The sequence below is a fragment of the Protopterus annectens genome, chromosome 4.part0 (assembly GCF_019279795.1).
Source record: "Protopterus annectens isolate FY-2018-M chromosome 4.part0, PAN1.0, whole genome shotgun sequence".
Taxonomy (NCBI): domain Eukaryota; kingdom Metazoa; phylum Chordata; order Ceratodontiformes; family Protopteridae; genus Protopterus; species Protopterus annectens.
Genome location: NC_056733.1, coordinates 80422755 through 80436969, shown reverse-complemented (window position 1 = coordinate 80436969; position 14215 = coordinate 80422755). Strand labels below are relative to the sequence as shown.

The following is a 14215-nucleotide window of genomic DNA, read 5'->3' as shown; positions in this document are numbered from 1 at the left end:
TGAGTCTGTTCCACAGTGGTGATATCCTCTGCAAAATAAACCTGTCGCTTCAAACCATTCTGTTAATGTTATAGAAGAGGTTTAGATCCATAGACAGAGTATTTCTGATGCCATTTAACTTGCTGATATGCAGTAAATTCATCAGTAATGGGATAAAGGATGCCTTGTATGCCAGATGCAGGTCACCTCTTAGCAGTCTGTAGGACACAGAATACAGTGTAGGACATATTGTTTACGCCTTGTATCCTCTCGGTAAGATATCTCTGAGTGTGCATGTGTCAGGACAAATGCATGCCAAAGGGGGCATTACATCAATGACTGGCCTACTGAAGGTTGAGTGAAGGGGAACAATGACATCCCTAGATCTAGAGACAGTCCCTTTGTTCATAAGCTGAGCAATATAGAAAGACTTTATTACAGCAATAGACAGACGCTGGTCAAAAGTTAACAATGAAAGACATCTTGAGTGTTAAGACTTCATACTCTGCAGAAAATGCATACTATTGCAAAACCTGTTACTCTAGCAAATTTCTAGGTATGCAAGAGTAATATTTAAAACCATCCCTGACTTGGGGGCTTTATCCCCAGTTATTTAGTTTTGTCTGATTCTTGAGCTAGGAGACACACACACACACACACACACACACACACACACACACACACACACACACACACAGTATTGCAGTAGTAACTGTGTTTAGTAAAAGAAAAGGAAGATGACAGCAGGTTATTTCTACTTCCCCTCCGTGCTTCAGAGTGGATTAACAGACTGCCCTGAAGTCATGGACTTGTATTTACTGGAAGTCATTCTTTGACTGACCCCCTTTTTCTCTCTGATAATTGGATATAATTGTGATTAGACAGCCAATGAAAGAACAGAATTGGGAGTCACCAAAGTTTGAAATGGAGCATAGGAGCACTACTTCATTTCTATGTGAAATGCTTCACTTTTTTCACAACATGGTGCACTTGAGAGTGAAGTGAGTCACAACTGTAAATGGAATAATCAATGAATAACCAAAATGTTACTACTGATAAATGGGATTCCTACAGTGCAGTGCCATGAGGAGTACTGGAGTGTAGATTACAAAAGGATGGGTTAAAGGGTGTCTGGGGCAGAGAAGTAGAGGTGCAGCTATAGGTTAGCTCAACACATATCAAATATTGGTAAACCACACAGCGTCCATCTGTATCATCATATCTTCTGTTCACCTGGCTGAAATATTGCAAAATGAAAAAATAAATAAAAGAAAAAAAAACAGCTTCTGTCAGGGCAAACTGCTACTCTAAGGAAGCTACCATGTAATTAGTTGTTAAATATAAAGGAAATACTGCACTACTCTCATTTCATATTTGCTTGCTCATGTTCTTTTTTGTTCTCTTTATAAACTCACTTCCAATTTTCCTTGGTAACATTAACAGAGTATTAAGAAAACTGCTGTTAGAAGTGTGTGTGTGTGTGTGTGTGTGTGTGTGTGTGTGTGTGTGATGGCACTCCTTTTAGGACGAGTTTTTATGGTATGGGTCAACTGACTGCTGAGGTAGGTTCCAGCTTCCCTGCAAAACTAAAATGGATAAGTGTAGAATGTACGAAAGAAGGACTGAGCCAAGTTAAATTCTTCCAATCCTATAAAGCTCTAAAGTACTCCTTTTAAAAGACTGTACATGTCAATAGCATTTGCACAAAGTAAAATCATCACATCTGTTTGATAGAGATGGATGTTTTGCTTATCTGAAACAAGCAGACACTTGTCAGAGTGGGAATCTGAAATTAAAAAAAAAAAAAACTTAAGTATGAACTAGCCAGAGGCTACATCTTTGAATGCAAAAATATATAACAGCTCTCTGTGAGATTTCTAACATAGGAAAAGGTATGATATGGCATGTAATAAGTATCTTGATTAACTACCTAGCAACAGTATATGATGTGCAAAGCCTACCATGCTGATGTTGTATGCTTTACCTCTGCAAAAATGTATTATATGCTTCTGTGACAATCTGTTTCTGAACTTGTCGAATGTTGTCTCTCTGTTCTTTGTCGGGAATAGCCCATGCCTTCTGGATTTTACACAGTTCCTCCAATCCGTCATTAAATCCCTTTAAATGATGCAATAATATGGTCAGGTTCAGTTGCAGTTTTAATCAATCAACTTTACTTCTGTGCCAATAAAGCTATGACAGTTAAAATAGAACACAACCATTGGAAAACATACCAAGAATAATACAAATCAATTACTGACAGGATAAACATTCTGGATGAACTGTATAAATAAGTAACTGTTTAAAGCATCCATAAAGACACTATCAAAGATGCCCAATTTATGACACCTTCTAAAATTAGCAAGATAATGTTGCAGCAAGTCCCACATATCTGGTGAATTTATATCACTCTCAGTTATTCAAACAGTTAACCTAACATGCTGATGACTGCTTAAGACTGCAATAACAAAGTGCTGATACAAGTCACTAAATAAGCTTGCAACCTGCTCTATCACATTAAGCTGATTAATTCTTGCAAGAACTACACTTAGGGTCCGGAATGAAGTTAAGAAAAGATGGGGCTCCTAAAAAGCATGTACAGTACAGTTATGTAATTAATCAGTACAACAGCTGATGTTTAAATACAGGGATCATGGCTACAGCATGATTCACAACAGATGGGGGATCACTGCTGCAAGCATAATTCACAACAAATGGGGGATCACATCCATGGTATGATTCACACCAGATGGAGATGACTGCAGCGCCATGATTCACAACAGATTGGGGATGACTACTACAGCATGATTCACAACAGATGGGGATCACTTCTGTGGCAGGATTCATGACAGATGGGGATCACTGCTTTGGCAGGATTCATGACAGATGGGGGATCACTACTGTGGCAGGATTCACGTCAGATGGGGGAATCACTGCTTTTGCATGACTCATGACATATGGGGATCACTGCTACGGTATATTCACAACAGATGAGGCATCACTGCTGTGGCATGATTCATTACAGATGAGGCATCACTGCTGTGGCAGAATTCATGACAGACTGGGGCATCACTGCTGTGACAGGATTCATGACAGATGGGAATCACTGCTTTGGCAGGATTCATGTGAGATGGGGGATCACTGCTGTTGCATGATTCATGACAGATGAGGAATCACTGCAGCTGCATGATTCATGACAGATGGGGAATCACTGTAGCTGCATGATTCATGACAGATGGGGAATCACTGTAGCTGCATGATTCATGACAGATGGGGAATCACTGTAGCTGCATGATTCATGACAGATGGGGAATCACTGCAGTTGCATGATTCATGACAGATGGGGGATCACTGCTGCTGCATGACTCGTGACAGACGGTGGATCACTTGTAGCTGCATGATTCATGACTGATAGTGGATCACTGTAGCTGCATGATTCATGACAGATGGGGGATCACTGCTACTGCACGATTCATGACAGAAGGGGGATCAATGCAGCTGCATGATTCATGACAGATGGGGGATCACTGCTGCTGCACGATTCATGACAGAAGGGGGATCAATGCAGCTGCATGATTCATGACAGATGGGGAAATCACTGCAGCTGCATGATTCATGACAGATGGGGAAATCACTGCAGCTGCATGATTCATGACAGATGTGGGATCACTGCTGCTGCATGATTCATGACAGAAGGGGGATCAATGCAGCTGCATGATTCATGACAGATGGGGGATCACTGCTGCTGCATGATTCATGACAGATGGGGGATCACTGCTGCTGCATGATTCATGACAGATAAGGGATCAATGCTGCAGCATCATCCACGATAGATGGGGGATTACTCCTGCGGCATCATCCATGACAGATGTTGGGGTATTCCTGTGGCATTATCCACAACAGATGGGAATTAGGTGCAAGGTGAATGTCTCTGGTATTAGAGCTTTGGACTTCTCCAGAGGTGGCTGCCACCCCTCATTATCCCAAAGATGTCAGTCGTACTTTGAATACAAACGGAAAAACAGTTTTGTTTTTTTGTTTTTTATGAGCTAGATCCCACAAAGTGCATCCGTTATAAAGTGCCTAGAAGAAAAGACTGGTATTATAGCTCATGATAAGGGGTCAGCTGTCCTTTTGATGAATTAGCAGGAAAAAAAGAAAACCTGGGATTCTTCTTAGTCTGACATCTCTCTGGAAGTAGGATAAAAAAAGGGAGTTGGAGGGTAGGAGTCTCCACTGTAGCAGTGATGCCTGTATTTGAACATTTACTGATTTGGTCAGTATCACATAGCTGTTAATATGCTTGTCACAGAGATCACTGCTGCAATAACTGCTCAACATAGATGGAAAGAGTATTAAAGCAGTTGGAGCCCCCCGACTACAGCACAATTTATTTATTTATATTTATTGGCATTTGTTTACCAGTAAAGTCTGACTGAGCAGTACCCTTTTTCAAGAGGCCTGTGGAGAAAAGCTCCATTATAACAAACATCATAGATATCACTTACACTGTTGCATCATTTACAGTTTCATTCATGAGCAATGGTTCTGCTATTCAGATATCCTTGACATCAGTTATGGCATTTACAGTTTCCATTAAAAATAAGTTACTTGGGCTGTATATTAATCATTTTTTAATATATAAGCAGGTATATACCGTACAATATCATAAGCAGGCATAGCTTGTCAAGTTTTATTTAACATTTATTACTATGAATTCTTTATCAAAATCCAGGACATAGGATAACAAGATAAGAGTTGTAGCAGCCCAAAAAAGGAAGGAAGGGATGAGCTACAAGGAAGATAAGAGAGATGAGATGATAGAGGAGGATATAGATGTGATAATAGTACATTAAGTTTTGTGCAGCATAGAGTTATGGCATGAATTCATATAGCTATATTAATAACAGTTTAACCAGGTGTGATGCAGGTGCTGCTTCAGTTATCATTTAAGGTCTTTCAAGATACAGACTGCAGCTATTGGCAAAACAGTGTGAACACAGTGAGTAACCTGCACTGCTGTTAGGTTTAGTTATGGAGAGTAATGATTTGTCAGTGGAGAGCAGAGGTCTCTTAGTAGAGTAAGATTGAATGATGTAGTGAAGAGATGCCAATTTTTGAGGGTTGTGCAGTAGTCTAATGTTTGCAACTAATTGTTGTAACTAACTGTGAGCACAACAGAGAATTATTTAGTTCAAGTCAGTTTGGTTGTTTTAGAGAGAGGCAGTGATGTGATCTATACTGTTGGCTGGTTGTGAATTTGGCTACTTTATTGTAGCATTGTCCTAGTTTGGCTGATAGAGAGCAGTTGAGATTAGTTAAGATAGGAATGGCATATAATAGGGTCAGGAGTAGAAAAGAAGTAGCTACGTTTTGTCTAGCAGAGCCAGTAAGGTAGTGTTTTACCTTAGAGAGGCAGCCTAGCTATTGATGTGCCGCCTTTAATGTTTGCTGAAAGTGGGGATCAAATTTCACATGGTCGTCAAGCATCTATGGAAGAGAAGGACTTCAGAGTGAGTGAGTGGAGCTTGGGTATTGTCATAAAAAGCACATATTAGAGTGGAGTCTTCAGCATATTGTACTATTGTGGCCCCTCTGGCTGCTGTGTTTAGGTCGTTGATAAAGAAGTTAAAAAGTAGTGGTCCTAAGTTGGAGCCTTGTGGGACTTATTAATAAAGTAACTAAGAAACCAGTTAAGTGAGGAGGGTGACAGCCCATAGGAAGGCAGTTTAGATAAGAGAATTTGATGACTGACCATGTTGAATGCCTTGGACTAATCCAGAAATAGGACTGAGGTTAGAAGACCTGTACTTCTATTATGATTTACTACAACTGTGAACTAGGTGGGAAAAGTAGCTAACAGTCCTGCAAGACTGCAGTGGCACACCCAATCTTACTTCTATAGTAGGCGATAAGCCTTGAGTATCTTGAAAAGGATATATCAAAATCTAAGTGGCTACTTCACAAACAATCCAAATTAATATATTCTTGAGGAAAAACTACTGTATTTGGCTGCTATTTTGGTAGAATGAACCTTTACGTACACCTAGTCATGGTAGAAGAGAATACAATTAACTAGCTACCGAGAGTTTGCTCTGAGAGAGCTCCTTCTAGCTTCACTGGCTTAAAGGACACAGTCTATGATTCTGCAGTCTCTAATTCTGCCCAAATGGTACTAGAATTGCCTATATACCATCTAGTAAATATAACCCCCCCCCTTCTCCTCCTGTTTTAAGATTTGTTGGAAACAAGTCCAGTAGCAGAATGGCTTATTTTGGCCCAATTTCTAAAACTATTTTTGGCATAAAGGAAGTGTTAGCCCTAACAGACACCCTATCCCAGTGGAATATATGGCGCTGGCCAACTGCATGAGTGCCTAAAGCTCAATAATTCTGTAACAAGAGTCTTCCAAGATGTAAGAAAAAAAAGGTCTTCCAACACAAGAATTTCATGGAACATGTGCCGACAGATTCAAAGGAAGGTTAACTTAGGTTCCACAGTAGAGCTCCTGGCATCTGTAGATGTCTCAAGTGAAGGATCCTTTTTAGGAATAATGTCATTAACTGTTCCTCTTTCATCAACTTGTTTGAGGATCAGATTAGCAGAGGTGCCAAACAAAACTTCCTTATCTAAAGAAGAGTTTAAAAATTCAGACTACTTCATCGGCAAATGTTTGGTCATAATACCCAGGCATTCTTCCTCAAAACTGCAGTAGTAGCACTGGACACAGTTTACGCACAACAGCAGCACAGCTACAGCGGGACAAGAAGGGCAACTGCCCTGGGTTCAAAGTGTTGGGATGGGGTGGGATTAGCCAATCCCGATCTCTCTTTAATGCAATACCAGCTTTTAAAAGATGGTACTGCATTTGCAGTCAAACCTGAGCACTGTAGCTCTCTGTGTTTGGTTTACACTGTACCAACTGCTTGTTACATTGTAGCAAGCAGTTTAAAAGTAAAAATAAAATGTCTTTTTTTTAAACTAAAATGCTTCTGATGCACACAGTCATATACACTCTTCAAAGTATACTTAGATACTTGACACAAATTAGAAATAATAGGATTTGGATATGAGTTACCATCTGAAGGAAGATGTGGCACAGTATTCCCTCCAACTGTCTACAGAACAAAAAGTAAACTTCCACATATGTACTTAGCAGTTAAGAATTCTGTATGCTAAACTGGAAGAACAGAAAATTATCTTGCTAAATCTATCCAATACCTTATCTTCTTTATCCATAAGGGAAAGGTTAGTGTTAACTGAAAGTCTGTTTTCATTTTGTAAAGAGGATGAAATGGCAGTTGGCTCAGATCTAATATGAGAAAATAAAAATTTGTTAGCTGGAGGTACTTTATGAAGTCTATCTGCCTTCTTGGGGACTGAGGGTTGACAGCCAGGGTTATTACAGACAGCATTTAACACATCCTGCAAGGCTGGTAAAATGGGATAGATGGGTATAGTACATGGCGCATCCACTTGCAACATACCATAGTATCTCCTCATTTCAGGGGAAACATCCACCTGCTCCAACAAAAATACACAATTCATCCCGGAAATAGTTTCTCAAAACAAAAACTCCTCTAAGGGAGCTGGAGAGGGACCACCTTCTCATCAGAGTTCTGGGCTTGGGAATTTCCAGGAGAAGATGCCCCGTCTTGGTCACTGTCAGAAATTTGACAAACTTTCCTCAGAAATTTCTTTCAGACCACACTCTGGTAAGGATATCTGAATTCCAGGATAAAAAGCATGTAATAACTAGCTGACAAAGGTAAGGAGACCATCATAATGAACAGACACCATATCCTCAGATGAGGAATGTCTAACCTTTTCTTTTTTTTCTTTGCCAGGAAATCCCTGGATGAAGACTGTCTATGGGATGGCACTTCACCCCTAGTCACCTCGAGAAGCACCTCCTAGAGTATCTCCCAGACCCAAAAAAGATGGTTCTCCTATGTTTGGATCAGACACTGAAACAGCTACAGAGGACATGGCTAACCCCAGTCCATGGTAGCTAAAGGGGCTACAAAACAGGCACTGTTTGAGACCATGGTGGTGACAAGGACTTTTTATTGTGTTGTTTTTTTCTTTTCAGGTACAGCTGGAGAACAGCCAGCAAGACTGGAGTAAGTATCCATGCTGCAGCCAATGAAGAAGCCTGACTGCTGGCAAGACCTGATGGAACAGGTCAGTCAGTAGGCAAGTTGTCAGGCAAGTGTGCACAAGCAGCACACACACTTACATTTCTCTACTCCATCTCCTTTTAAAAGTAAAAGCAGAAACAATGCACATAAATATCTGTCAGGCTCAAAAGACCCTTTTCTGAAGTGAACTGGCAGGAAAAAAAAACATCAGGTAAACTGTCACAAAGTGTACACAAGCATTTAACATTATAAAAATCCTGCTCTGTAAAACACTTCCTGATCCTTAAAACTTACATAAACAAAAGGCTCTCAAAAGTATTACATGCTTTTCCAACAAAATTAGTCCCCAACAGAAACAAGTGCTATGCTAAAAATAACAGTCTGTGACAGGACACCACAGACATTGTAAACATACAGTATTTCATAAAGGGGGAAATACCATTTTTAGTCAGAAAACAAAATATAATAATAATTTCTTAAAAGGGCAATAATTTCTTTGTGGAAGGGCTCCTCTATAGGACTTATCTGCTACAAATGAAGCTTGACCCAGATTACTGCTCTGTAGAAGCATGCCAGCTGCTTCCTCTCAAGAGGCAAGAAAGTACTGAAATTGTCTACATTTTGACTACTGATTTCCCTTCAAGGGTCTAGCCAATCCAGCGGTCAGAGTGGTTAGATTTGGGAGGCAGCCAGAACTTTGTGAAGCTGGCCGACGGTTGTATGTTAGGCAGGATACAACCAATACAGCCAAAAGCTATTGCAGCAATGAGAATGATGAACATCAACTTTTTTCCATTTAGTAGGCTTCAAGATGAAAATGATGGGTGCGATATTCCCAGCTGAGAGCTTTGCCAGGCTGCAAAGAATTCCTTAGCAAGTATTCTGAAATCATGCAAAGGCAAGGCCATTTCAAGGCCAGTAGCCTGTAGCATCAACAGTGACAAAGGCTTATGTTGGTCAGGCATTCTTGTGTCTGAGTAAAGGGGTAACTCGGACTGTTCCGTTCCCTTTTTTCATTGTATCATTACATTCTGCAGATTATTTCTGAGGTCTGGTTTCCATCAGAAGTGTAGAAATACCAGAAAAAAAATGTAACTGGCTGTGGCACAAATTCCATAAGGAGGTCCAACATTCTTGAGAATGTTACTGCTGCTCCCTGGTATGTCACATAAGACAGAACATGCTTGCACCTGCTGGCATGTCTGCCTCCACACTAGTCAGACAGAGCCTATCAAGGAAGGAAGATGCCGAAAACTTGGGTTGGGAAGATGCCTCACTAGAAATGGCGTCATCAGACCTGTCTGTCAATGCTGCAGCAGCCATGTACTCCATACCTCTCAAATGTTCAGATTTTCACAGAATGTCCAGATTTTTCCCTCATATTTTTAGTCTGTTCCTCATAAATTATGTGGTTTTCTAGCAAATTGCTGAGGACTGAAATCACTAAATAATGACATACATTTGAGTTTTAGACATAATATCCTTCAGAAAATGCAGGCTAATAGAAAGCCTGTCACATTAACAACATTCTAAGTTTATAAGAGCAATAATTAAAATCTGTCCTTATTTTCAGTCCTTTGTTCCCCCATTATTTTTGGCTTTGTTCAGATTTCTTCCATTAAGAGACTGATAAGTATGATGTACTCCTTGGCATCCTTTTAGAAGGTCCTCTTTCTCAAAACGTCCTTACTCCTGTTGCTGGCCATTTTTGTACACTTATGTACAAAATAATATTTTGTTGGAAAAAGCAGGCTGTACAGTGGCTTTCATAACGGCTTCTAACTTTTTTGAACCACCCACTCAAAATGCAGTCTTTAATTTTTATGGCTTTTCTTGGTAAAACTCCCACATATTTCACAGTCAGCTGTGAGATTGGAATAATCCTAAGAGAATAAATATTTAATTGACAGCACTTATACAGGATATAGCACCTACAACTGTTAAAGCATTTTAGCTTTGATGAGACAAGCCACATTAAACAAACTGTTTCCCAGTAATTTTTCACAAGCAAAAGAATGCAATGAGGTTTTCATTTTTTTTAACGAAATTGGAAAAAAATCACCTAATTGGGCACTTATCTTTTAAAGAATCATAACTGTGTCACGCATACACCTGCTGCAAAAAAGATAGCATACGTTGGCTGCCTCTGTTATCTGAGGATGCAGGCACACATCTCACTCAAAAAGTTGGGCTGGTCAGGCAGAGGTCTGACTGCAGCCAATTCCCATATGCAAGGAATTTTACTGCAACAATAATCCAAGTGAGCACTTGTACTTCAGAAATTATCCATATGATGAACATCATTTAATTCTGTCAAATTTTATGGCAATAAAGACAGCAATAATGAATAACTGGTTTGGTAGCTCATCACCGATCAATGAAAACTCATACGCCCGATCCAGTCTACCACTTCTTCTACCTTCTATATATTATGAAGCTCCTGGTTAGTTCCTTCTGATCCCATCTCAGTTCTGCAGTTAGGCTTTTGGTAGTACTACCTAATGCAGTCATGAGCTGTCATACATTGCTTGCTCTTGCTACCTCAACCGAGTCTATTACATGTAGTTTCTCATATGAGGAAACAATTCTTAATACCACAGCCTATTTAATACTTCTGCAGTCCAAAACATTTCCTTTATTGAAATAAAATAGTCTGTGGCAACTTGCCATCAATGGTACAGCCAAACTGGGACATGTAAAATATATAAAATTACAAGAAAAACGTTTTACTTTCTGATACATTTGGACCAATAAAGTCATATCCCACAAGGTTGGCTTTATTGGCCTGAATGCAACAGTAAAGACATAAAAAGTAAAAGTAACACTCACGGGCATTCAGAAGCCATGTAGATGAAACACTGGTATTCTCTTAAGGATCACTTGCATACACATCATGGGTCTCTATTACAGGAGGTTTGAGGTATTACACAGAGAAGACTCTAGCTTTGCTGGGTCTTCCTAGCACTTTTTTATTTAATGGTTTGTCTGCATGACCGTTTTACTTTTTGTTTGTAAGATATATGATTAAGTACAGAGCTCAAACATCTAGTGTTACCTTCTTCCAGTGGGTAAGATGAAAGAAGAGGTGATATGCAGTCATCATCAATACAGGAGAAGAAAAAGAAGACACAGTTAACTCCTAAGAATCTGAGTAAACCTGCAGGACTGGTTGCTACAGAAGTGTTACCTCTGAGGGCTTTTCCAGTAAGCATATAGGATGGAGTTTGATGGGGCAACAGTACTGTTACACCATCCTTACCTTACTGCCTGTCGCTCGTCCGGTCAGGATAAAACAAACAGCTGTGGGTTCAGTTCAAGCAGTTTTACTACATACAAACACATCAGGATTGAGGCTTAGTAACAAACTTAAATAAACATATCAGACTGGCTACTGCACTCATACCTGTTAACACTCTGGCTGTTCACTCAAAATGGCACTGCTGCCTACATATGCCCTCACTTTGAAATGTTTCTTAAAGTTACAACACACGCTCTGTTCTGTATCCTCCCTCTTTGAGAAATAAGTCATGCACAGTAACAATGACAACAATCATTGACATGCAATTGTACAGAAATAATCCTTTGACATGCAATCATACAGAATTAATTACAAGTGAAACAATCATGTCCAGGTTGCTGTGCATTTTACACTAGGTCTAGAAATATGACCTGATCATGTGACATAAAAACTAGGACTGGGTTTAACTACAGGGACGGTCATTAATGAATGTTCAACTTCAGGGACATCTGGGACATCATCAGGAATGGGAATAGGTACCGAGACATGTCCTTCAACAGGAATATTGTGCTCTGAGATCTAGAGTCTGTATCACAGGTACGATGCTGCGATAACTATTCAGACACCTGAAGAAGATTGCCTGTGATTTCTTCTGCATTCTATACCCTGAGATTCTACTAAGTAAGCTCTCAGCTCGGCACATACACCTCTCACTTGACCAATTCAATCAAAACCTTTCATTGTTTGCATCCTCACTAGCTCTCCTCCTTTTAAAGGACAAATAAATCTGCTTGTTTTATCATAGTTGGACTTATGAAATGAACACTTTTTGAATAGTTGGGCTTTGATTGCACTGGTGTTTTAGATATGACAGAATTATTGTGTACCATTGAGACCTATTTTGAGACCTATTTTAAAGAATAGACCACTTCGTAGGTAATATTGTGTTCTAATTCTGTCATATCTTTTATTTGTGTATATTTGTTATAGATATATACATTTCATCTTTTGATACACCATTTGGTATTTTATATTGACATTTTTTATGTAGTTTGTGTTTTTATGTTACAGTTTATGTAACTGTTACTTTATTTCTTTAACAGAATTACTATCAAATCATGTGATTCAATGATTGTTAGTATAAAGACAGGTGTAGCTGTACTTTGTTCTATACACCTGAAGAAGCCTGATGGTGAAAGCGCTTGTGTTTCTGCAATAAAATTATTTGGAGAGCCTGGAGCCATACCTTAGTTTTGTTTTTTTGTTTGTTACTGAGGTACCTGGTTGCTGTTGGAATTGTCTTTTACTTTTATTGGATGTACTCATGTTGTAAGGAAGTAGCAATGACAACTTTAGGACCTTTGAAAATGATACCATCTTCCATCAACATCTCATTTCTGTAAGGAAAATAGGGTTGCACTTGTGATGGTACACAAGATTGCTTTGACGGCCATCCAACATTGATGAAGTGGTTGAGCTTTTGCAAAAGTGGATCAGTCTTTGCATGATCTCTAAGATCACGTCTTGTCGTAGGAAAATTACGCACTTCCATGACATCAAAGTCAAAATTCTCTGCCTCAAGCTTTTCTGTGGTATTTCTGGGTGATCTAGATAAGGCATCAGCCAGATAAGGAAGTTGGCCTTTTGTATAAACCATTTTGAAGTTGCACTTTTGTAATCTGAGCATCATTCTTTGCATTCTTGCTGGAGGTGCATGCATAGGCGTCTTTAAAATAGTGACTACAGCTTGATGATCAGTCTCAATCTGAATAGCTCGGCCATAAATATAATCAAGGAACTTCGAACATGCAAACACAATTGCCAAAAGTTCCTTCTCCATTTGAGCATCTCAGTTTGGGTAAGAGTTCTAGACGCACAGGCTACTGGTCTGCCCTCTTGAAGAATAACTGCACCAAGACCGAATTTTGAGACGTCACAGGAAATAATTACTGGTTTGTGGACATTACAGTATCTTAATGTTGGTGGACTGGCAATTTTATGTTTCAAGTCATCAGTCCAGGTAACATTTTTGCATGTCAGGTCTCTCAAGGGCACTGATAATTCACTGAAGGCTGGTATAAATTTGCCCAAATAGTTAACCATACCAAGAAAATGCTGCAAGGCTTGGACATTATCTGGAGCTGGCATCTCAAGAATAACTGGAAGGATCTGGTCGTAAACCTGAACTGGTAAATAAATGACCGACATAAGTAACTTCTGGTAGCCTGAATCGACATTTCAGAGGATTGAGCTTTAGATTCACTTCACGTGCTGTTTCCAGAACATTTTTGAAGTTTCTGTCCTGCTCTGCTTCACCATTGCCTCCAACTAGTAAATCATTTACTATTATAGTACAGGGATAGCCCCAAAAAAATTGCTTCAACGCACGCTGACAGACTTCACTGGCAGAATTTATTCCAAAAGGCATTCTGAGAAATCTGTATCTACCAAATGGCATGGTGAATTTAGTCAGTAGTGAAAATTTGCAATCAAGCACTACTTGTCAAAATTAACTTTTTGTATCTAAGACAGAAAAAAGTGGCATTTGGCATAACAATAGCAACTTCCTTGACTATATGCAGAGGATGGTGTGGTCTTTAATGCTTTGCTCAAGTCTCCTGGGTCAAAACATATTCTGATTTCATCTGAGCTTTAATTATGAGTGACTACCATGGAAAATACCCATTCAGTTGGTTCTGTAACTGGACAAATCACACCTTGCTGCACCATTTTATCTAACAGGACTTGGACTCTATCCTGCATAGCTATTGGAACTCTTCTCGCTGGTCTGACTACTGGACTGACCTCTGGGTCTAACTTCATGGAGTACAAAACTGGTAGTTTACCTAGCTTGTCT

The 14215-nt window shown here is 39.5% G+C and overlaps 1 protein-coding gene across 14 annotated transcripts in view; it reads right to left on the bottom strand.

Annotated features, from left to right (window-relative positions):
• The window catches only part of EXOC7 (exocyst complex component 7), a 945568-nt gene that overhangs the window by 24669 nt on the left and 906684 nt on the right, over positions 1-14215 (bottom strand). For all 14 annotated transcript variants that reach the window (XM_044068105.1, XM_044068104.1, XM_044068108.1 and 11 more), the window contains one exon: positions 1964-2097. In XM_044068105.1, coding sequence (XP_043924040.1) covers positions 1964-2097 — 134 coding nt within the window. The remainder of the gene's footprint in view (positions 1-1963; positions 2098-14215) is intronic.